This window comes from Bubalus kerabau, chromosome 19, assembly GCF_029407905.1.
Source record: "Bubalus kerabau isolate K-KA32 ecotype Philippines breed swamp buffalo chromosome 19, PCC_UOA_SB_1v2, whole genome shotgun sequence".
NCBI classification, from domain to species: Eukaryota; Metazoa; Chordata; class Mammalia; order Artiodactyla; family Bovidae; genus Bubalus; species Bubalus kerabau.
The window spans coordinates 29,661,291-29,687,959 of record NC_073642.1 but is presented as its reverse complement, the minus strand read 5'-3'; the positions used below and the strand labels follow the sequence as shown (position 1 = coordinate 29,687,959).

General features: G+C 42.0%; 1 protein-coding gene across 2 annotated transcripts in view; it reads right to left on the bottom strand.

Annotated features, from left to right (window-relative positions):
* Positions 1 to 26,669, bottom strand: part of PCSK6 (proprotein convertase subtilisin/kexin type 6) — a 170,217-nt gene that overhangs the window by 64,940 nt on the left and 78,608 nt on the right. For both annotated transcript variants that reach the window (XM_055555513.1, XM_055555514.1), the window contains exon 7: positions 143 to 315. In XM_055555513.1, the coding sequence (XP_055411488.1) occupies positions 143 to 315 (173 nt within the window). The remainder of the gene's footprint in view (positions 1 to 142; positions 316 to 26,669) is intronic.

Genomic DNA, 26,669 nt, shown 5'->3' with positions numbered 1-26,669 from the left:
AGCCCTTCAATGCGCAGAGAAGATCATCTTGGGTTTGTAGAATTGCTTTTAATATTATGTTTTTGGCTTCTTTATTCTTTCTGGTTTTTAATTGTTGAGAGCCCTCACCCTGCCCTCCCACCGCGGCTCTGGGTCACCACACCTTTCTGATGCCGTGCTCGAAGGCCTGTCTGGCCAGCCGGCCGGGCCCGTCCACCGTCTTGCCATCATCGTCCGGCCCCCAGCTGGCGCTGTAGATGTCGATGTAATTGGGTCTGGTGCCCAGAGACTTGGCCTCCACCACATCGGTCACATCTCCATCCAGCATTCGGATGCCTGAAAGCACAGGCGGATGTGAGAGCTGTGTGGATGCTGGCCCCTCGTGGGCGGGGTTCCCATGTACAACATCTGGCCCCACACTCAGCTGGGACCCCAGCCACTAGCAACTCCCACCCTGACAGCCTGGAAACCCTGCTTGAACACAGTGTCAGAGAAATTCGCATTAGAACAAGAGGGACTCAGACCTGAGCACCATCACAGGTTCAACGATGGTGCCCACAGCCACGTGGGCCCTGGCTAAGGCCTGAGGGAAGGCTGAGGTCACCAGGTGTCCGGCTCCTTGTGGCAGGATGGCCTCAAGAGTGAGCAGACACCAACGCAAACTGCTTTACCTGCTGGCTCCACCTGCTCCCCACTCCTTCACCTTCCATGGACTGCAGGCTTGTGTTCCCAGGCTCAGGGTTGATCCCCTAATCCCATGCCAGCATATCTGGAGGCAGGACTTTCAGGAGGTTCAGATGCGGTCATGAGGGGCCAGGACAGGACTAGCAGACTCAGGGGAACAGATGGCGAGAGCGTGCCTCTCATCTCCTCTGCCACGTGAGAACACAGGTGGCGGTCATCGGCCAGCTGCCACGCCACGGGGCCCTCGCGAGAAAGCAGTGGGCTGGCACCTTGAACTTGGGTTTCAGCCCCCCAGAACTGTGAGCCACAAGGGCCTGTGGTCTGGGCCGCCTGGTCTGTGGGATTTTGTCATGTCTGCCCGAGAGGTTTGGACCCTCAGGTGTCTGGTAGCAAGTGCGGAGCTGCCACCATTGTTCAAGCCTGGATGTGACGGCACAGGACGGGAAGTGGGGGGGTGGGGGAGGTGGACACCTTGTCACCAGCTCCGGAGAGGAGGCCTGGGGAGGAGGCCCCTCACCCATGGAAGGTGGGGGGTACATGGGACAGGCCACCAGGGAGACCCTGCCCAACCACCTGTTGTAACCAGTTAGTGACCACAGGGCTACCTCATCTCCCTAAGCTTCTGACGTCTGTAATGTGCGGTGATGAAAGCTGTCAAATCTGCTGAGGCGCCAAAACATCTAAAAAGATGGTTCATATAACGTGCCTGGCACACGGTAAGTGGCCACTGTGTCAGCAGCTAGTTCTGACCCTATCAGTAAAAACCGGGGCAGTAGACCTACCTCCAGGGGCTGTTAACAATAACTACTTTTTACCTTTATTTTTAAAACATTTACTATTTGACACATGAAGGATTGCCTGGTACACACGTTACAAGCCTACTAAATAAAGCCTGGTACACATTTTAGTTACAAAGCCTACTAAATAAAGTAACAGACACACATGAACCTCCATCTTGGGAAAATATGAACTTGAACACCTGACGCCTTGACCCAGAAATGTGCATTAGTTTATCCACTGCCTTAACAGTGGGCGCTTTAATATGAGTGGAAGCAGGCTTAAATAACACAGTGTGCACTGGGAATTCATCCTTTGTCAGTTACTTAAGTTATAAATACCTTCTCCCAGTTGGTGCCTTGTCTGCTCACTTTGTTTACGATGTCTTTTGATAAATAGAGGTTCTCGGTTTGAATAGAGTAAGAGCCGAATGTTCTTTGGGCTTGTCAGCATCTGTGGAGGATGGACCCTCCGTGCTGTACTTTCTCCTTTCTGACTTCTGGGGGTTGAGAGCAGTCAGCATGGCCCCGAAAACCACGCCTCCCGGTCTCCGGTCTGTGTGTCCAGGGCCCCTGTCTCCATGGCTGTGTCACAGATGGGACCTTGGGGCTCTTGGAGCCATGAACACTGAGAAGGATGCTGGCTGCTTCGTGGGGCAAAGGTGCAGCCCTGGGGCAAGATGAAGCGCAGAGTGCTTCAGGGGGAAGAGAGCAGGGGCTCGACAGTCCTGGGGTGGAATCACATCCCAGCTGCATCTGGCCTTGGGCCAGGGTCTCACACTCTCTGAGCCCATGTTTTCCACAAAACCTGCCGGGGCAGTCGGGAGGATAATATAACATTGGGGCCCTGATGCCCTCTTCTTTCTGAAAAATAGCAGCTGCTTTCTTCATGTCCTTATCTTTAGCAATGGATTCTCCTGGCAAGAGACCCCGCCGACCATACACACAGCCAAAACCAAACCAGTTCTGCCATCCAGGTGGTGACAGTAGCCTGCCATCCTTAGGCCTCTCCAGGCCAGGGATGGGTGGTGGAATGCCAATGTCTGAACAGGAACAAGATGCCAGGAGACATCCCCCAAGTACGTAAAAACAGAAGACCAGAATGCTTCCCGACACCTCTCACATGCCTCCTCCTCCATCCTGGAGGAAGAGTGACTGATGTGTGAGGAAGAAAGCATGACATACTGAGATTTTAATTAAGCATCTGTTTTCCCAACACTGACAAGCTGCCAACAAGGAAAAGGTAAATATTTCCAGTGGAGACCTGCTGTTCCGGTATTAGCATTAAATGAGAATGGCTCTCTGGAAATGCCCAACTGAAGAAAACAGTCATCATTTCTTTAATGAAAAAATAAAGACCCATAAACTGTCAGGTACAAAAATTATGTGGACAAACCATCTGGATTTGGTTTGTCCTGGTTGTTGGTGTGCCCACACCTGGGCAGCAGGCTGGGTCCAGGGCTCCTGGGAACAGGACACACGGGGCTGACCCATCCACTCTGAGGTCCCATTTAGGGAACGAGGTGGGAGAAGAATGAGGAGGAGGGGGAGGGGGCTTTACAGGGCCTGCTGCGCAGCTCAGCCCCTGGCAGAGTCACATCCGGGAAGATTGCACAGCTGGGCTTGCCGCAGTCACCTTTCCACAGACTGACCTGCACCCACAGCAGCCTCACTGTCCTGGAGAACCCGACGAAAGCACTGATTTTACAAGTCTCCTGAGGAAGTTAAAAAAACAACCACAATTTTCTCATAGTGACCCATCCTTCCTCCCTTCCCCTGCTCCTAATTTACAGAAGGGAATGACAACCCACTCCAGTACTCTTGCCTGGAGAATCCCATGGACAGAGGAGCCTGGTGGGCTACACAGAGTCGGACTCGAATGAAGCAACTGAGCACACAGCACATGCAAATCACAGGCTTGTGTGCAACGGGCAAACCCACCCAGGGCCACTGCATCGCCCCTATAAGTGCCCTGCATCCGTCCACTTTCACAGGCCAGTGGGAGGCAGGCGGTGCTGGACTTGCAGACAGGGTCTTAAAGGAGTAATTAAGCTGAAGTGAGGTCACATGGGTGTACCCCCCATCCGATAGGCCTGGTGTCCTTCTAAGAGGAAATTCCGACACAGACAACACAGACCAAGGGATGACCATGGGGAGACAGAGATGAGCAGCTATCTGCTGGTCTAGAGAGAGGCCTTGGAAGAAACCAGGCCTGCCAACACCTTCACCTTGGACGTTCAGCCTCTAGAGCCGAGAGAAAATGTTTCTGTTGGTGAGCCAAGAAAAAGATAACCAGAAGAACACCCTCTGCCCTCCTCCCTCTCCCCAGCAGGAAGTCAGCCATCAGGCTGTCTGGAGGAGGGAAAGGGAGCGGGATGTGGGCCCATTCCTGTCTATTGAGAGGTAATGTGTTTTGCCTTCAGCAAATGAATGGCAATGCAAGAGCAATGAACAGCGGCAAGTAAAATTAGACTGTGGCTTCCTGAGTGTGACAAATGGGCCTCGCCAACAAATTTTGTTCATTAATCCTGAGTTTATTTTAGCAATTTCCACAGAGAATTGATTTCATCTTTCTCTCTTTTTCCACTAAAACTACAGTATATTCTGTCCTACCAACAGCCATTCTGGACTGAGGGAGGTTGCAACAGTTGTTTAGAAATGCTGCAAACCTGAAAGGCTTCTGCTCTCATTATGGCCCAAGACAAATAAGCTCTCAGATCTGTAAACATGCCTGCTCTGAACAGCCTCCTTCTAAGACCTGGGGCGTGTCTGCAGGACTGGGAGGCACATGTAGACTTGCCACAGGGTTACAGGAAGTGTCCAGACACCACGGCTGACCACCACACCAGGTCTCCCTGGGCTCCTGTTCAGTCCGATATCCCTCATGGTGGAAATGAGGCAGGAGCCAGTGGTGTCCAGTAAACTCTTGGGGTCCTGCACCGTCTTGGGCCCCTGAGAGGAGGCCTCTCCCAGTAGGTCTTGCATGAACCCTGTCTCTTATTTTCTGTATTCTGATGCTTCAGGCCTTGCTGACCCTGCAGGGACTGAACCCCCACACTTTCAAGCTGGCCAGTTCTTGGAGATGGTACAGGAGGCCCCCAGGATGTCTTCCTTCAGCAAACCAGACAATCCAGAGTCCACGCCACAAGCATGTCTTTCATTGGGAGGGGGGGGTCTTACCTTCAGGTTACTCTCCACCTGCCCCAGTCACCCCAGGGCCAGGAACCAGACCACCAGGGGCAGCCCCTAAGCCCCAAGCCCTGAAATGATTCAAACTAGTCCATCTTAAGCCTGCTCACCCCTCCTCACTTGTCTTTTATGCAGAAACCACAATAAGGGCTGCAGATCACTGCTTCCCTTGCTCCTTCTGCCTCCAGAGAGACCCTGGAGCCTGCCATGTGTCCCCCATGGCAGCATGACCCATTCTCTTGGGAACTGTGAGTGACAGACTCTGCTCAGGGACCACTGCCTCCTGACCTGTGGGCCTGTCATATCTGAATAATAATGAAAACTCTATTTCAAAACAGGTCACTCTTTCATAATCAGGTTCTACTGATTCGTCAGAGAACAGTAAAAAGCGGAAGAACCTCAGCAGTGCACTGGAGATTTGAAATCCTGACTGAGTTTCATGGTTTCTGCACCAGGGAGCAGGGTCCAGAGAGCAAAGCAGTTCAATGAGGGCTGGCGGGGCGGGACAGGGGACAGCAGGCAGGACAGGGACTTAGCCCCATAGGCAGGGATGTGAGGAGCCCTGAAGGATGTATGTCCTATGACAGGATGCCCTGAGCGGGCCTCTGATGAAGACCAGACAGCAGTGACAAGAAGACAGTCACACCACCCAGCAAGAAGGCCACTGGCTTGTCACGCAGGCTCAGACATGCTCTGTGTTCTCTCCCTGCCTATCTTTCTCACAAGCCCCCAGGAGTGGAACTGCTTCCACTCAGTTTCCATGAGGACAACCTCAGAATCGCACATGCAGCCTAGAATAGGCTCACCTGTCCTCTGGGGAGGATGGTGGCCACACCTGCCCATCTCCTCCTTCCTAAGGCTCCTCTCGGCCTCGGAGTACCATACCCGGCAGGTGGGGGCCTTTGATGAGAATGTGGGGGTTGTGGCTACCCACAGTCATTAAATCCCCCCAAACCTCCCAATGGATTTTAAATTTTCCTGCAGTTAAAAACACACGTGGAGCCTTTGAAGATTAATCTGCAGCTTAAATTGTACTCTTAAAATACTCGTAAGCCTAAACAGCTTAATGGAAATGCTAATGAGACTGAGTTCTGTGAGTCTGAATTAACATAATGAACTAATTTATGGGCAAGGATTAATTTAGCTGTTATGTACTTAACATTCTCCTGTTTATGAAAGGAAAAGCATGATTCAGTTCCCCCATCAAAACAGGGAACAAAAACACCAGCAGGAAGGTGGCTGCTGCTGCTGCACTTGTCCTTCCCAGAAACAGTCAACAGGCTGAAAAGGCGCCCGCCCTTTGTCCTTCACGAGGCCTGAGCAGGACACCTTTCAGTTCCAGGGCACCGCCTGCCCCTCAGCAGCCTGAGGATCTGTCCCTCGGGCTAGGGGGCTTTGCTGAGCTGGAGCTGGACACAGGGGCAGGCTGTGCTTCAGGTGACCCCATCCCGCCTCAGGGAAGTGTCTGAGTCCTGCTAAGCATCAGCTCAGGGGAGCAACTCACCAAAAGCCAGACGCCCCCTAAAGTTACGATGGACGTGAGTCTGAGTGAACTCTGGGAGTTGGTGATGGACAGGGAGGCCTGGCATGCTGCGATTCATGGGGTCGCAAAGAGTCAGACATGACTGAGTGACTGAACTGAACTGAACTGAAAGTAAAAAAGGCAAGGGCTTCATCACACACCCTACAGGTGACCTCACCCAGCAAGTTCTCCTTAGGCCAGGGTGGGGTGGGCATCCTACAGGACATTGGGAGGGGCCCTGAGGCCAGAGGACCCAATGCAGTGGCCTGGCTCACCCCCCATGTCTGGGAGGGGCTCTCAAGGAACCAGCCGGGAGGGCTCTGTCCGGAACTCACCTCGCGGGTGAGACACTGATTACGATGAGCTGAAGGCTGGTGGGCACAAGTCTGAGCCCACCCACCACCACTGCCAACCAGAAGCAGACAGGGACAGAGCGATGGGGAACACTAAGCACAGGGCTAAAATTTTTTAAAAAATAAAAAAAAAGGTTAAGAGAGTGAGAGAATAAAGACAGCGAGGAGAAATGGGCAGGGAGGGCTCGCCATCCTCTCTCTGTGACTTCCCAGGTTGACCCAGTTATCACAGGAAGGATGGAGAGCACGGCTTAGAACATATGAGGCTGGAAGAGAGAAGCAAGGCCCAGTTACCTTTGGAAGAAATGTGAATGCAGCCAAGGAGAAGGATGCCCACTGTGGACCACAGACCCTTTCTATCTGCTCTGCGCCGCCTCACAGGCATGGTGGCAACAGTCCTCACCCGGTCACCACTGCAGCACCAGGAGCCACAGCTGCAAAGGGACGACCTCGGCTTAACACCAGGGGCCTGAGCTCACATGTCGGCTCTGCCAGCAGCAGTGGTGTGGACCCAGACGTAGCAGGCAAGCCTCCTCTCTAACTGTCAGTCTCCCCTGGTGTGAAGCAACTGTACTAACACCCAGCTCCAAGCGTCATTCTGAGGACCAGATGCACAGATGACTATGTGTGTTGGTGCAGCATCTGGTAACTAATGGCAACCAGTGACAGCACTGAGCGCCATCACAATAAAAATACCGATTGCCTGGATGACGAAGGGAAATCGAGCCCCTGGTCCACCTCTACTCAGGGCCCTAGAAATAACAGAAGCAAGAAAAGAAACGAATAAAACAGTAACAGCCCTGGAAAACAAGGGACAGGAGGAGGAGGCGGGGTGGGAGGCTGCGGCGGGGGGTGTAGTGGCAGCGGTGGTGGTGAAGGGATGGGGTGGAGCGGGGTGGGCGAGGGGGTGGGGTGGTTAGGGTTAGGGTCCTGCCATGCCAGAGGGTTAGGGATGGGGTTAGGGTTAGGTGGGTGGGATAGCCATCTCCCCTCTGGGCTGCCAGTGGGCAGCAGCAGGCTTCATTCAGAGTCTGACACCAAGGACGAGGGCACCAAGGCTGGACAGGGAGAACAAAGTGGGCAATGCGGGGGGCCAGTACCACCTTGCCAGACTCCAGCATCTTCTCTCAATAGTCAACAGAACAGCCAGAGAGAAAGTTGGCAAGGATGTGGAAGAACTCATCACTACTAACAACCAATAGGGTCTCACTTCTAGAACATTCTACTCAACAAGAGAATACACATCCTTGTCAAGTGTGTGCATAAGACTATCAAGATAGATTCACCCCTGACCTCAATGAATCTAGGAGAACTGAACTCCTATCCAAGTGTGTTCCACAACCACAAGGGTCTCTAACTTGGACTCTAACTAGTAACCAATGGCAGAAAGAGAACAGAGCATCTCCAAACAGCTGGAAACAAAACAACATGCTCTTAAATAATCTATGAGCTCAAAAGGAAGTATCAACGGAAAAACCAAACATTGAACTGAATGAAAAGGCAAATACAACTATCAAAATCTGTGAGACATGGCTAAACTTTCTGCTATGAGAGGGATTTATGGCACCACTGTTTACATCAGAGAAGAGGAAAACATCTCAAATCAATAACGGAAGCATCCACTTCAAGATCCTAGAAAAAGACTTCGTGAAGCCCAAAGCAAGAGGAAGGGAGGAAGCATAAAGACGGGAGCAGAAAACGATGAGGTTGAAAACAGAAAAACACTAGAGAAAATAAGCATAACAAAGAGCTGTTTTCTAAAAAGATTACTAAAACTTGGTAAACTTCAAGTATGAATGACTTAAAAAAAAGGGGTGGGGGGGTGGGAAGACACAAATTACCAACATTAGGAATTAAACAAAATATAACCACAGACTCTACTGCACCAAAAGTGCAATAAGAGAATACTACAAACAACTCTACACAAATAAATGTGACAAGTTAGATGAAACGGGCCACCTCCTCACAACATACAAACTACACAATTCTTGCCCGGGAAATCCCATGGACAGAGGAGCCTGGAGGGCTACAGTCCATGGGGTCACAAAGACTCGGACACAATAGAGCATATGTGCACTGCACTCAGTATGAAACAGACAATTTGAACAGCTCTGTAACTTTTCAAGAAATTTAGTTTGTAATTAAAAAAAAAATCTCCCCCCAAAAGAGATTTTTTAGGTCAGAAGAATCTACTAGTAGTTAAAGAATTAACACCAATTCTACACAATCACTTCCAGAACATAAAAGGGAGGGAACAATTCTCAATTCACTTACTGAAGCTAGGACTGCTCTGATACTAAGATCAAACACAGTGTAAAGTGAGAGAGAGAGAAAAATTACAAACCAAGACTCCTCATGAACATAAAAACCCTTTACAAAATATTAGCAAATGGGTTTCAGTAATGTATCAAAAAGGAAAAGAAAACATCATGGCCAAGTGGGGCTTACTGTACAGACAATACTGGATCAATATTCAGAAACCAATATAACCCACCATACTAACAAGCTAAAGAAAAATCACATAAAACATGTCACTCGATGAGGAAAAGGTGGTGACAAAATTTTACACCCATGCATTCTTTAAAAAATTCAAAAAACTGTGAATAGAAGGGAGCATAATGAACTTCCTAAAAAACATTTACAAAAAAATTATTCTTAATGTAAAGGTCTAGACCTTGTTCCTAAGGTCAGGAACAAGGCAAGGATGTCTGCTCTTGGCCGGAAGTTGTAACCATGGTGATAAAGCAAGAGAAGGAAATAAAAGGCACATGGATTAAAAAGAAGAAATAAAATTGCCCCAATTTGCAGATAAAAGTATCAAGTATAAAAAGAATCTATACCTAGAACTAATAATGAAGTTTAGAAAGGTTGCAGGATACAAGATTAACATGCAACAAACATTTGTATTTCTGTATGTTAACAATGAACACATGAATGTCAAAGAAAAACAATGACTTTTATCATCATTTAAATAAAATGAAATAGATATAATCCTAACCAAACACGTATAGAACTTGCATGGTAAAGCGTCATGGTGCTGATGAAAGAAATCAAAGATATAAATAAATGAAGAGACATATTGTGTTCATAAACATAGTAAAGAAGTCAATTCTCCCAATTAATGTACAGGTTTAACACAATTCCTACCAAAACCCCAGCAAGATTTTTTGCTAGATACTGACAAAATACTGATAAAACTTGTACAGAACAGCAAAAGAATTAGGAAAAATAAAGTGGGAACAATCAGTCTAACTTATTTCATAACTTTCTGTAGCTACGACAGTCAAGACCTTGCTGCACTGGCAGAGTGACACAGGCACAGAGATCAATGGAACAGACTGAAAGCTCAAATATAAACTCATACAAACAACTCAAATGACTCTTGACAAAAGTGCAAAAGCAACTCAATGGAAGAAAGGCACTGCAACACACGGTGCCACAGCAACTAAATGTCCACAGGCACACAAAACCAAAAATAAGAAACCTAGACACAGGTCTGACACATTATTCAAAACCAGCTCAGAGTGGATCTCTCAAAATGGAACTAACAACTTTTATAAAACTATAAAGCTTTTAGAAAGAAAAAACAGACACTATCTTTAGAATGTAAGATAAAGCAGAGCTATAAGACTGATACCAAAAAAAATGACCTATAAAAGTTAAAGTTGATCAACTGGATTTCATCAAAATTTTAAAATTTTACACTGGAAAAGATATAGTTGAGAAGGATGAAATGACAAGTCATAAAATGGGAGAAAACATTCACAAACAACATCATCATCATAGCACAAATAGCTAGAACATACAAAGATCTCACAACACTTAATAGTTAAAAACTAGAAAATGAGAAAAAAGACATGAGGAGATATACCACCAGAGAGGACACACAGATGGCAAATAAGGACATGAAAGGATGCCCCACATCACTAGCCTTAGAGAAGTGCAAATTAATGAGATATCACTACATACCCATCAGAATGGCTAATGTAGAATCAGTGACAATACCAAATACTGGCAAGCAGCAGAGAAACTGGATCACTCGCACAGTGTCAGTGGGAATGTCAAATGGCACAGCATCTCAGAAAAACACTGCCAGTTTCTTAAAAAAAAAAAAAAAGAACATGTAACTTTCCATAGAACCCAGCAAGCTGCACTCCTGGACGTCTATCCCAAAGAAATGAAGACACTGCTCACACAAGAATGGAAGAATGCTCACACATTCATACAAGAATGTTTTCAGGAGCTTTACTAGTAATACCCCTCAAACTAGAAACAACACAGATATCCTTCAGTGGGCGAGCGGTAACACAAACTGCGTTACATCCATACCATGGAACACTGTTTCTCAATGAAAAGGATCAAACTGCAGATGTACACAACAACCTGGAAGAATTTTGGAAGAACCATAATGAGTGCAAGACACTAATCCCAACAGTTACATAGTATACGGTTCCTTTTTTTCAAGTTTTATCAATCTTTATTACAAATCAACTAGATAATAGTAATCACAAAACTAAGGTCAGAAATTAGAAGATAAAAATTATTCTGACCAGATAATACATTTTTTAACATTAATATTAAATAAGTTATTAACAAGTTGGCGAGAAAATGTTTGAACATGGAGAAGCTAATATTTCTATGACTTAAAAATCAATGTGGTCCCATACTCTACCCAGACATTGATTATAACCTCTAGTTAAAAGTAAGAAAGCTGGGAAGGAAGACTCTTGAACTTCATTTCTTCACATGTTTAAAAATGAAAGGAAAAGAATTTTATTTAAATCAATTCTTTTGGACAATGAGGGCAAAGTTTACATTTAGCCCTCTTAGAATCTATAACACATATTAATGGAACATCTTCATGTATACATTGTAACTGAGATATTTATATTTATCAGTACCATGACTCAATCCCACCACAGAGTACTCGGCAATCTCTGTTGGCCAATCTGATTGGCTACTGACTCTGGGATAGGAAGTACAGTGACTTCTTAATATGGGGTACAACACGACTGAGCACCTAAGCACGTGCACGCACACACAAACACACACACACACACACAGAGACTGGTCCCTAGAGTTAATTCACTTTTGCAAGAGGAAGACATTCCCAAAGTATTCCTAGTCCCAAATTATGGCTCCATTTATACATCATTTTTGAAATGAGACAACAATGGTTGCCAGAGGTTAAGGAAGGAGCTAGGCAGCAGTGGTTGTGTCAATAAAGGGGCTACATGAAGGATCTCTCTGTGGCCCTGTTCTCTGTCTTGACTGTACCAGTGCTGGTATCCTGATGGTGATGCTGTTGCTGTAGTTACACAAAGATCACCATGATGGAGAACTGGGTAAAGGATACACTGGATCTTTATGTACTGTTTCTTACAACTGCATGTGAATCTATAATTATTTCATTTGGACACTTGATTAAAAACATCCCAGAAGGTAAATTATTTTCAAAATGTCAAAACTGCAAAGATAGAGTATCAGAGAATTAAACAACTGAGCTTAGGGATTCTACCAAGACCCAAGACAAAAGGTCAAAGGGATTAAAAGTTTGAAAGTTAAGAGGCCGAGTTTTAGTCACTGTCTTATTAATAAGAGTTCTGGGAGGATGGAATGAGGAAAAGTCAAGCAAGAGAGTCAAATAAATAACAGAAGGATCCCCTGAAGCCAAGCACAGAAGTCTTTAAATTTCAATCTCAAATCTAAACAGTGATGACCAAAGAAACTGGCTCCCCCTTAGCAGTTAAGCTCACATGATTTCTGGAGTGTAAGATGATTAATAACTCAGGAGGGCCAGACAGGAAAAGGAAAACAAACTCATATCGACACACAGGTTGAATCCCAAAATGAGGCAAAGAAAAAACAATTCTGAAAGATTCTGGAAGAAGAAGGAAGTATCTGAAAAGGAACAAAAATTAACATTGGCATTGGACCCCTCATATCAAAAAAACCAGGGGACATGGGTTTTAAAATTCCCAGTGAAAATTATTTTGAACTTAAAATCTAAACTCAGCCAAATCTGCTGGAAGAAATAGAGACTTCAAAAACTCAGAAAGTTTACTACCTAGATAGCTACCCATATATACAACAAAGCACTCAAAAATATCTTTTGAAAGAATGAATGACCTTAGTAGAGAAGAAAGTCTTGTAAAATAAAACAATAACCATAAAAGAAAGACATAGGATCAAAGAAAAAAAGGTAACCAAAGAAACTGGCCCATCTTTGCAGTGAAGCCATCATAACTGTTGCCACGTAATGTAGAAATGTAGTAACAACACGGACTGAAAATCCTGGATGATGCCAATGTGGGAAGCAATGCCAATGTGGGGGGCAATGCAGGAGAGAGGAAGAAGGCAGAGGAGAGCGGGACTACAGTAGGGTTCTTGCTTAGCTCGGGAGAAGTGGGCAGGTGCAGATCAAAGTGCAACATTGCAGAAAGATAAATTCAGATAGGTGTGTTTCAAGGTGTTAGAAAAACAGAACTGGAATGCAAAAATTTCAAGCCATTACAATGAAAAAAAAAATAAAGAAGACGCAATAATCTACATCAATCTAGCAAAAGGGAGTAAGTAAAAGAAACAATGAAAAACAGTAAAAAATATATAAGTAAATAATTTAATACATTAGTAAATAATTAATAAAAGAAAAATCAAAATACAATAACAAATATATCTGGAATCGGAAGGTGACTACATCAAATTCCCTTTAAAAGAGACTCTTCAGTTCAGTTCAGTTCAGTCGCTCAGTTGTGTCCAACTCTTTGCAACCCCACGAATCACAGCACACCAGGCCTCCATGTCCATCACCAATTCCCGGAGTTTACTCAAACTCATGTTTGACTCAAACTCATGAGTTTACTCAAACCATTGAGTCAGTGATGTCATCCAGCCATCTCATCCTCTGTGGCCCCTTCTCCTCCTGCCCCAATCCCTCCCAGCATCAGGGTCTTTTCCAATGAGTCAACTCTTCACATGAGGTGGCCAAAGTACTGGAGTTTCAGCTTTAGCATCAGTCCTTGCAATGAACACCCAGGACTGATCTCCTTTAGAATGGACTGGTTGGATCTCCTTGCAGTCCAAGGGACTCTCAAGAGTTTTCTTCAATACCACAGTTCAAAAGCATCAATTCTTTGGCGCTCAGCTTTCTTCACAGTCCAACTCTCACATCAATACATGACTACTGGAAAAACCACAGCCTTGACTAGATGGACCTTTGTTGGCAAAGTAATGTCTCTGCTTTTCAATATGCTATCTAGGTTGGTCATAACTTTCCTTCCAAGGAGTAAGCGTCTTATAACTTCATGGCTGCAATCACCATCTACAGTGATTTTGGAGCCCCCAAAAATAAAGTTTGACACTGTTTCCCCATCTATTTCCCATGAAGTGATGGGACCAGATGCCATGACCTTTGTTTTCTGAATGTTGAGCTTTAAGCCAACTTTTTCACTCTCCTCTTTCACTTTCATCAAGAGGCTTTTGAGTTCCTCTTCACTTTCTGCCATAAGGGTGGTGTCATCTGCATATATGAGGTGATTGATATTTCTCCCGGCAATCTTGATTTCAGCTTGTGCTTCCTCCAGCCCAGCGTTTCTCATGATGTACTCTGCATATAAGTTAAATAAACAGGGTGACAATATACAGCCTTGACGAACTCCTTTTCCTATTTGGGACCAGTCTGTTGTTCCATGTCCAGTTCTAACTGTTGCTTCCTGACCTGCACATAGGTTTCTCAAGAGGCAGGTCAGGTGGTCTGGTATTCCCATCTCTTCCAGAATTTTCCACAGTTTATTGTGATCCACACAGTCAAAGGCTTTGGCATAGTCAATAAAGCAGAAATAGATGCTTTTCTGGAACTCTCTTGCTTTTTCCATGATCCAGTAGATGTTGGCAATTTGATCTCTGGTTCCTCTGCCTTTCCTAAAACCAGCTTGGACACCTGGAAGTTCATGGTTCACATATTGCTGAAGCCTGGCTTGGAGAATTTTGAGCATTACTTTATTTGCGTGTGAGATGAGTGCAATTGTGCAGTAGTTTGAGCATTCTTTGGCATTGCCTTTCTTTGGGATTGGAATGAAAACTGACCTTTTCCAGTCCTGTGGCCACTGCTGAGTTTTCCAAATTTGCTGGCATATTGAGTGCAGCATTTTCACAGCATCATCTTTCAGGATTTGAAATAGCTCAACTGGAATTCCATCACCTTCACTAGCTTTGTTCGTAGTGATGCTTCCTAAGGCCCACTTGACTTCACATTACAGGATGTCTGGTTCTAGGTTCTTAGACGGTATCAAAAATTTTTTAAAAAAAGTAGATGCATGCTGCTTTGTTGTTTAGTTGCTCAGTCATGTCCAACTCTGAGATCCTGTGGACTGTATCCTGCCAGGGTCCTCTGTCCATGGGATTTCTCAGGCAAGAATATTGAAGCAGGTTGACATTTCCTCCTCTAGGGGATCTTCCCAACCCAGGGATCGAACCTGCATCTCCTGCATTAGCAGGTGATTTTTTTTTTTTTTTAAATCACTGAGCCACCAGGGAAGCCCACATGCTACTTACAAAAGGTTAAAAATAAAGAAATGAAAAATACATGAGGAAAGTGATGATAAAATAATTTACCAGGTGTGACAATATTAATATTACCTAAAGAACAATTAAAGGCAAAAAGAGAATAAGACAAAGAGAGGATTTTTATAGTGATTAACAAAAGAGCCATTACAAAAAAGATGATAATTTTTATGCATCTTGTAATGTAACTATGTATTATACTAATTAAAGAAAGAGCCATTACAACAAAGAGATGATAACTTTTATGCATCTTGTAACGTAACTATGAAATGTATACACCAAAATTGAGAGAAATCGACAAATCCACAACTGATATGGAGACTAACATCCCTTCTCAGAAAGAGATTAGGCAGACAAAATACAAGATGCCCACACACCTGAAGGAGCTCAATGCAGCCAGGTGACAAATGTGGCCTCTCCAGGCACCAGGCAGGCAGGATAGATGGCTGACATGGACAGCCCAACGAGACCAGGTGTTGAGCGGGGTGCGGAAATTGCCCTCTCAGGGTGGCCACTGTGCAGCCCCAGCTGAGCATTGCCATGAAGGAACGAGGGCCATAGGAGCCAGAGCTTCTGATTTTTTTCAAAAGAAGCGGCAAATTCCTATTTTCTACATAAAATCTCTTGATCCATAAATGTTGCCTCTAGTTAAAAAAAACCCAACACTGGTGTAGGCCACACAAAACACATCTGCAAACCAAGGCAGCCTGGGGGCACGGGTGCACCTCTGGTCTAATTTGTAGAGACTTGTTCACATAAGCCCGGAGGAAAAGTACTCCTCAAGTACTCGTCACATACCCACTGGAATGCTCATAAGAAACTGAGTATGTCCTAGACCACACAGAGAACTTTACAAATTCAGAAAGGCAGAAATTATACAGAGAACAGTCCCTGATTCCAATAAAGTTAAAAATTAGCAAAAAAAGGAGCATCCAAAAAATTCTATATGAAGTTGGAAAAAACATTTAAATCCCTTATAAATAATTTTTTTGAGCTACAGGGGAAAAAAAATCAAAGCTGAAATTAAAGATTGTTCAGAAATGAATAATAAGAGCACTGTGTAATTAAGCCAGAGATAGGTAATGAGAGGAAAACAAGTAAAATGTTTATTACTTATTAAAGCACATCAAAGCCTGAAAATAAAGAACAAAACATTCTATTCAAGGAGGTAGGAAAAAATAATAAAAATTTAAAAGCTGGAGGAATTAATAAACAAACAAAAGTAGAAATTCATGAGTTGAAAATAAAAGAACTCAATAAAAAAAAATCAGTCTCAGCTGTGGGAGGGAGATGAGGCCGCATCAAGGAGCTTGGGAAGGTGGAGCTGCCTCAATCCAGGTCCCGGGTGAAACCTGAAACCGGCCGATCCCGGGAGGGCCAGCAGTCGGCCTTGGATCACCAGGAGTTGTGTGCTGTGCTGCCTCCACCGGCTCTCCAGAGGGGCAAGGCAAGCGAGCCGAGTTGTTCAGAAGCAAGTACGGACCAGTTACACACCAGGAAGCCAGGGAAGGGGGGGCACATGGGGTGCTGACTCAGGCATGGACACTGGTAGGGCGAGGCATGGGGACCAGGTAGGCATCAGGAATGCAGGGACGACAGCGGGTGCTGACTCAGGCAAGGACCCTGGCAAGAGGAGAGAACAGAGTGCTTCCAGACACTGGCACAGGAAGACCCTGAGCTCACCTCCTCTGGTAGATACTTAATAATCTAAACTACATAATATGAAAAATTGCCCTCTGGAGAGAGACCCAAGAGCTAGCTGCAGCTACTCAACAACAGCTAAAAAGGCCACCTCAAGGCAGGTAGGAGACGTGGAGACACGATCTCGCCAACACCCTCTCCCCATCCCAACTCCAGGCCCGGAGACCCACAGTCTGGAGGGAGCTCACAAACACATTACTTCTCTCTGAGAAACCAGAGGTTTGCTGCCCCTTGTCAGGCCCCACCTCGAGGATCTGCACTAGAGAGACAAGCCTCCCAAATGTCTGGCTTTGAAAACCAATGGGGTTCATGCCCCAGGAGACCCCCAGGGCTGAGGGAATGGAGGGTCAGCTCTTAAAGGCTCCCACGCAAACTCATTCACCCTAGGACCCAGATGCATGTAAAGAGCCTTGATCATATATGAAAAGATTCAACTGCAAATCTTAAACAATCTGCCAAAGGAGCAAAAGCCTGTTGGGAGTCTCTCAGGGATGGACGCTGGCAGGTGCCATTTCTGCCCTCTGACTCTAACCTGTTAGCACCTGTCCTCCCGCCCCCCCCCCCCGTGCTGCTGCTATGGCCCAAAAGAGAAGGCAGGTAAGTGTCAGTCCTCCTGCACTGCTGCCATGGCTGTACCAGAGGCAGCAGACAAGCACCCCTCACCCCACAGTCCCCCAAAGCCAGTGGCCGCATGCAGCCCCAACAAGGGATGCCCTTGAGAGTAGACTCTGCTGGCCAGAGAGGATTGTGTTTCTGGGGCTAACACATCAAGAACAATCAAACAGATAGCTCAAAAGACAACTAAGAATGAGGACAAGTTTAAATGATAAAATTCATCACCTACACAGGGCCACCCTGTCAAGACTGGGAGACATAGCTGTTTCTCCTAACACATAGACACAAACACAGAGAGTTAAGAAAAATGAGGAAACAGAAGAATTAGTTCCAAATGAAAGGACAACATAAAAAGTCCAGAAAAAGCTATAATGAAACAAAGCAATTTACCTAATTAAAAGTTCAAAATTATGGTCATAAAAGTACTCCCCAAACTTGGGAGAAGAATGGATGAACACAGTGAGACTTTCAACAAAGACAGTGAATATATAAAAAAGTACCAAACAGAAGTCACAAAGCCAAAGAACACAATAACTTAACTGAAAAATACCCTTGAGGGATTCAATAGCAGACTAGATGAAGCAGAGAAAGGATCTGTGAATATGGAGACAGGGCAGTGGAACCCAAACAGAGAAACAAAAGAAAAAAGAATATTTTTACAAAGGAAAGATAGCTTAAGGGACCTATGGGGCAACATCAAGCAGAATAACACTCAAATTAAAGGATACGTAGAAGGAGAAAAGAGAAAAAAGGGGGAAGAAAATTTATCTGAAGAAATAATATTTGAAAACTTCTTTACCCTGACGAGGAAGCAGACATCCCTTCAGGAATCCCAGAGAACTCTAAACAAGATGAACCCAAAGAGACCCACCCCAAGACACATTATAATTAAAATGTCAAAAGTTAAACATGGAATCTTAAAAACACCAAGAGAAAAACAATGTGTTGTATACAAGGAAACCCCCATGAGACTATCAGCAGAAACTCTGCAGGCCAGAAGGGTGTGACATGATATATTTAAAGTGCTAGAAAAAAAAGTTTTCAACCAAGAATACTCTACTGGGTAAGTTTATCATTCAAAAGTGAAGGAGAGATAAGAGAATTCTCCAGACAAGCAAAAGCTAAAGGAGTTAATCACCACTAAATTGGCCTGATAAGAAATGTTATGTCATGTCCAACTGATCCCATGGACTGTAGCCCGCCAGGCTCTTCTGTCCATGGGCTTCTCCAGGCAAGAATACTGGAGTGGGTTCCCATTTCCTCCTCCAGGGCATTATCCCGAACCAGGGATCAAACCTGGGTCTCCTGCATTGCAATTTCTTTACCATCTGAGCCACCAGGGAAGGCCAAGAAATGTTAAAGGGATTTCTTTAAGCTGAAAAGAAATGGAACTATTTGGTAATAAGAAAACATCTGAAAGTCAAATTTTCACTGGTAACGTAAAGGAAGTTGATTAAACACTTATAAAGCTAGTATAAAGATGAAAATACAAAAGTAGTAAAAAATAGCTATAGGTATAATACAGGATACACAAAATAAAAAGACATAAAAAGTGACAGCAAATGCACACATTGTGGCAGTGTGGGGAGTGGGAGGGAAAATGCATAGTTTTAGGATGCACCCGAACTTAACTTGCTATCAACATAAAACAGACTATTATATAGATAGGCTTTATGAGTCCCCTAGTAATCACAAAGAAAAAATCTATAGTAGATGTACAAAAGATAATGAGAAAGTAATCTAAGCATAACAATACAGAAAGTCATCAAAACAGGGAATAGAGCAAGATAACAAGAAAGAAGCAGAACTCCAAAACAGGAAACAATGAACAAAATGGCAGTAAGTACATACTTACCAGTAAATACTTTAAATACACTAAATTTTGCAATCAAAAGACATAGTAGTTGAATGGATACACAACAACAACCAAGAATCAACTATATGCCACCTGTAAGAGACTCAATTCAGATCTAAGGACAAACACTGACTGAAAGTGAAGAGACAGAAAAGCGTGCTTCATAGAAAGGGAAATTAAAATAAACCTGGGGTAGCTCTATTGATTTCACTTTAATGCATTGGAGAAGGAAATGGCACCCCACTCCAGTGTTCTTGCCTGGAGAATCCCAGGGACGGGGGAGCCTGGTAGGCTGCCGTCTATGGGGTCGCACAGAGTCAGACACAACTGAATCGACTTAGCAGCTCTGTTGATACCAGAGAAAACAGACTTTAAAATAAAGTCTTTAATAAAAGATAAAGATGAGCATCAAACAATGACAAAGGGGGCAAACTGACATTAAGATATAACATTTGTAAGTATGAATGTATCCAACATAGGAGCACCTACTTATATAAAGCAAATGTTAACAGACCTAAAGTGAGAAATTGACAGTAATACAATTCTAGTAGGGGACTTTAATACCCCACTTACATCAATGGATAAATCATCCAGATAGAAAATTAATAAGGTAATATCAGACTTAAATGATGTTTAAATGAAGGACCTAATAGATAAATATAGGACAGTCCATCTAAAAACAGCAGAATCTACATGCTTATCAAGTGCACTTGGAGCATTCTCCAGGATATATGTTAGGCCAAAAAACAAATATAAATAAAGTTAAAGCTGAAGTCATATCAAGTAATGATATGAAACTAGAAATCAATCACAAGAAGAAAATTGAAAAAATCACAAATATGTAGACATTAAACATGATACTGAACAACCAATGGATCAATGAAGAAATCAAAGAAGAAATTTTTAAATCACTTGAAACAAATATAAATGGAAATACAGCATAACAAAATCTATGGATGCAGCATAGGTAGTTCTAAGAGAGAAACTTATACCAATACAGGCTACCTCAAGAAACAAGAAAACATTCAAATAACAATCTAACTTTATATTTGAAGAAACTAAAAAAGCAAGAAATGAAGCCCAAAGTTAGTAAAAAGGGAGAAATAACAAAGATCAGAGTGGAAATAAATGAAATAGAAACTAAAAAAATAACAGAAAAGATCTATAAAACTGGTTCTTTAAAAACATAAAAAAAATTGAAGTTTACCTGGACTCACTAAGAAAAAAAAGAAAAGCCTTAAATGAAATCATAAATGAAAAAGGAGGCATTACAACTGATATCAAACAAAGAAACAGAAAATAACATAAGAGACTACCATGAATAATTATACATAAACAAATTGGCCAATCGAGAGGAAATGGATAACTTCTAGAAACATAAAATTTTCTAAGACTGAATCATGAAGAACTAGAAAACCCTAATAGACCAATCACTATTAGGAAGATTGAATCTGTAATCAAAAAACTCCCAAGAAACAAAAGCCCAGGACCAGATGGCTTCACTGTTTAATTCTACCAAACAGTTGAAGATTTGATAGCCACTCTTCTCAAAACTCTTCCAAAAAAACAGAAGAGGAAGGAATGTTCCTAATCTCACATTATGAGGCCAGCACTACCCTAATACCAAATCTAGACGAGGACATCAAAAAAAGAAAATTATACTGTTCAATATTCCTGACAAACCTGGATATAAAACTCCTCAGTAAAATATTAGGAAACCAAATTCAATAATACATTAAAAGGATCATGCATCTTGACTGAATGGGATTTATTCCAGATATACAAGGATGGCTCAACATCTGCAAATCAGTCAACATGATACAAAACATGAAGGATAAAAATCATATTATGATCTTGACATATCAGAAAAAGCATTTGACAAAATTCCACATTCATTTACAATAAAAACTCTCAACAAAGTGGATACAGAGGGTCCATGCCTCAACATAAAAAAGGCCACATATGACAGGCCCACAGCCACCCACACTCAACAGTGACAAGCTGAAAGCTTTTGCTTAAGATCAGGAAGAGGACAAGGATGTCCACTCTTGCAACTTTTATTCAACATAGTACTAGAAGTCCCAGTCACAGCAGCTGGGCAGGAAATAGAAATAAAAGGCATATAAATTTGAAAGGAAGAAGTAAAACTATCACTAGTTCTGGACGATGTGATTTTATATATAGAAAACCATAAAGAGTTCATAAAAAACTGGTAGAACTAATAAATTCAGTAAAGTTTCAGAACACAAAATTAATACACAAATATCTGTTGCATTATATACACTAACAAGCAACTATCAGAAGAGAAATTAAGAATACCACTTACAACTGCATCAAAAAGAATAAAATATCTAGGAATAAATTTAACTAAGGAGGTGAAAGACCTGTACACTGAAAACTTATAAGACATAATGATAGAAACTGAAGATGAAAGAAAGATATTTCATGTTCATGGACTAGAATAATTAATATTGTAAAAATATCCATACTACCCAAAGCAATCTATAGCAATCTACAGTTTCATTGCAATCCCTATCAAAATTCCAATGGCATTTTTTTTTCACAGAACTAGGACAAATAATCCTAAAATTTTGTATGAAACTGTAAAAGCCAAAGCTATCATGACAAGGAAGAATAAAGCTGGAGGTATCATGTGCCCTGACTTGAAACTATATTACAAAACTCTAGCAATCAAAATAGTATGGAATTGCTAAAAAAAAAAAAAATTAATATATCAACAGAGTGGAACAGCAAACCCAGAAATAGCTTGCCCAGAAATAGCAAGCGCAAACATATATGGTCAATTAATTCACAACAAAGGAGGCAAGAATATACAACAGAGACAGGACAATCTCTTCAATAAATGGTGTTGGGAAAACTGGACAGCCACATGCTGAAGAATAAAACTGGGCAAATATCTCACACCATACACAAAAAATAACTCAAAGTGGATTAAAAACATGAATGTAAGACCTAAAGCTACAAAACTCCTAGAACAAACATAGCTGGCAAGCTCCTTGCCATCACCCCCGGTAGTATTTTTTTTGAATCTGACTCCAAAGGCAACAGCAACAAAAGTAAAAATACACAAATGGAACCACATCCAACTAAAATGCTTCTGTGCAGTGAATAAAATCATCAACAAAATAAAAGGGCAACTTCCTGAATTGGAGAAAACATTTAAAATCATCTATCTGATTGAAAAATGGGAGGAGGATATAAACTGACATTTTTCCAAAAAAACATACAGATGGCCAACCGGCACATGAAAAGATGTCTAACATCACGAAACAGCAGGGAGGTCAAACTGAGGTCACAGTGAGCTACCACCTCACACCTGTCAGAATGGCTACTATGCAAAGGACAGGAAATGACAAGTGCTAGTGAGGATGTGGAGCAAAGGGATTCCTCGTGCACTGCTGTGGGACTGTAAATTGGTGCAGTCACTATGAGAAACAGCATGGCAGTTTCTCAAACAATTGAAAAAAGAACTACCATATGATCCCCTGAGGAGAGCATGCAACCCACTCCAGAATTCTTGCCTGGAGAATTCCACAAAGGAGCCTGGCAGGCTACAGTCCATGAGGTCGCAAAGAGTCGGATACAACTGAAGTGACTTAGCACACATACACCATATGGTCCAGCTATCCCACTTCTGGATAACTTATCCAAAAATGAAAACCCGAATTCAAAAAGATACATTAACCACGATGTTCATTGCGGTGTAACTTACAATAACCAAGACATGGAAATAACTTAGGAGTCCACTGATGAATAAATGGACAAATAAGATGTGAGGTATATATATATATGACACATATGATTACCCATTAAAAAGAAAGAAATCTTGCCATTTGCAACAATATGGATGGACCTTGAAGGTACTGTGCTAAGTGAAATGAGCCAGGTAGAGAAAAGACAAACCCTGTATGCTGAATCTAAAAAGAAAAACCTCACAGATACTACAATCTCCCTGGATCTGTGGGGAATACATTTCAAGACTTGAAGTGAACCTGATACCATGGATAATATAAAACCTGTATCCTACACTTTTTCTTTTATATACATATTCTTACCTATGACAATATTAATAATTTTAACAAGATTAACAACAATAAGAATAAAAGAGAACAATTATAACAATGCACAGTATAAGACTTTTGTTAAGGTGGTCTGTCTCTCTTGCTCATTCTCTCTCTCAAAATATCTTATTATACAAACTGAATGCCTTTTCCACCTTAAATAAGCACTCATCATACACTGTGGTCATAACCTTTGCACTATGAGATGCAACAGCAAAAGTACAAATTTTTCCCTTGTGACAGTTTCATGGATAGATTTGTTCTTACCATAGATTTCAATAACCTCAGCATACGAGGTTTTTTCTTCCCTTACTAAGCAAAGAACTTTCACCTTTTCACTTACTGGAACCAATTTATGGACTCTCTTTGGCGTATCCAAATTGCCAGCATTACTATTCCCGGGCTTGGGCCACTATTAAGTAACACAAGCACTGTGTTACTGCGCCAGTCCATTTGATAACTGAGATGACCACTAAGTGCCTAACACAGGGACATACTACACAAAGAAATGATTCATGTCCCAGGCAAGGCAGAACAGGTTGGCTCAAGATTTCATCACACTACTGAGATGGGTGTAATTTAAAACTTAGGAATTGTTTATTTCTGGAATCTTCCACTTAGTATTTCAGGCCATAGCTGACTGTGGGTAAATGAAACCACAGAAAGCGAAACCATGGACAACGGGGCCACTACTGCTCGGAAAAGAGACTGGTGGTTCCTAGAGGGAAGGGTGTCTGATGGGGGGTAAATGGGTGAAGGGGACTAAGAGGTACAAATTTCTGGGTATAAAGTAAATAAGTTATGGGGATATAACATACAGCATGGTGAATACAGTCAGTAATACTGTACTGCAAATATGAAACTGCTAAAAAAAATGAATCTCAAAAGTTCTCATGACAAGAAAAATCATTTCATAACCATGTGGGGTGACAGATGGTAACTAGACTTATGATCATTTTGCACTGTATACAAATATCGAACCATTAAGTTGTACATCTGAAACTAGTATAATGTTATATGTCAGCTGAATTTCAATTTTAAAAATCTAGTTCTCTAAAAAACCTGTTCTGTAGGAAATAGCAAATTTTTACCAGTCTGACCAAAGGAAAGGGCAAGATGCCAAATATAAGATTAGGAACAATTTTAACTATAAATATGGAGAATATGTTTGTTAATTATGAAAATAGGACATAAAATTTATCTCATATATTTGAAAATCTGGAGATTGATAATTTTCTAGGGAAGCTTAACTACCAAATTCCCTCAAGGACAAACAGAAAGCCTGAACAGACCCAGCCCTTTAAAGAGTCACCATAAATGCTCAGACTGATTAACAAGGTCCACCAATGTTTCAGAGAACAGGCAATATCCACAGTATATGAAATATTTCAGAGTACAGTAAAAGGCAGAAAGCTTCCTAACTCGTTCTATGAAATCAGCATGACTCTTATACCCAGACTGGTGAGGGACATCATAAAAAACAGCTCAATCTATCTTATAAATAAAGATGCAAAATCCATGCATAAAATATTAACAATTGAATGCAGCACAGAACCTGGGTCTCGCACACTGCGAGATTATTCACTCTCTGGGCCACCAGGGAAGCCCAAAAGACTAATAGTCATAATCAAATAAAACGCATCACAAGAATGAAAGGATGAAATTTCCAATGTTAAGAAATGTATTACTGCAATTACTGCATTAAACAGATTAAACAGTAAAGTTGAAAAACAATAAAATCACCTTACTAAATGCTTTCTTAAAAAACATGTAATAAAATTCAACATCCGTCCTGATCAATACTCTTAGAAGTCTAGAAATATGAAAATTTACTTAATTTAATCAAGAGCTAACAGGAGGAAAGCTACAGAAGGCGCCCACAAATGGTGTTAACACTAGGAACATTCCTGTATGCATCAGAAACAAACAACAAAACCTATAAACAATTATTATTCATTGGAAGTTCTGATACACTGAAATAAGACATAGGAAAGAAATGACAGTTATTAAGGAGATAAAGTGTTAACTATTACAGAGAGAAAAACCATCATCTATAGACAGCTTTTATTTACACCTGTCTAGAAAAGCCAAGAGAATAAAAAATAATAGCACTAATATAGTTCATTAAGGTGGCAAGATTTAACAAATTGACACACAAAAATCAATAGCTTTTCTATATCTATTTCAATAATAACCAATTAGCAATGCAATTAAAAAAAATCAACCTAGATATGAACCTAACAAGAAATGCATAAAATCAAAATGAGGGCTACGATAAAACTATTTTAAATGATGTCAAAGAAGATCTGAATAAATAAAAACATACCATGTTTCTGGGTGGGAAGACTCATTATTGTAAAGATGCCAATTCTCCCCCAATAAATCTATAATTTCCATGTAATCCCAATCAAAATCCCAACAGGATTTTTTATGACACTTGATAAGTGGATTCTCAAGTTCATCTGAAAGAGAAAATGTGTAAGAATAGCCAAGAAATTTAAAAAAAAAACTTTAAGAAAAAATATATCCTATCAGTTATCAAAAAAATCCTCTCAAACTATAATTTAAAATGAAATATTATTTAGGGACTAAAAACAAATAGACTAATGAAACATGATGAAGGATCCAATATACATAGGGAATTTAGTATATGATAAGGGTGGCATGCAGAGATCAATAAACATTAATACTGGAAAAAAGTAAAGTCAGAGTTTTCCACAACATTCACAAAAATATACTGTACATGGATTAAAAAGCTTAACAGAAAAGACAAAACCATGAAGGTTTCAAGATGAACTATTCTGAAGCAAAATTTCTAGACAAAATATAAAACAAATTTATTATCTTGGGTTTTCTAAGCAAAGTCCAAAACCCAGGAGTTGAAAGGGAAGATTACAAATACAACATCATAAAATTTTTAAACAGATTTTAACTGAAACATTACATACAAAAAACAGTAAAAGTCATCAACATATAGCTCCACAACTTAAAAAAAATTAAAAAGTGTCTAAAATGAAAGTTTGGGACTTTCAGTTAAACAAGCAGAAGTGATCCACTCTCCTCTCTGAAAACAAAAAAGATGACACCTGCCTCCATGATTCCCAAGGGTACGTAATTCCTCACAAAGTACTGATGCACTTGGGGGCCATAAGACTGGTGCATGTGGCTAGGGGAGTCTGTTTCTTTGCCACTGCACTGCTTTTACAGCCAAGATGAAAAGCCATCTAAATGTCCATTATTTCAGAAAACAGTGATGTTTGACGAGGAATCAGACAGACACATCAACTTTCCAAGAACAGGCAGTTTCTGTGGCCTGATTTGTTGTAGGAGAAAAAGTGATCGTCTGCACTG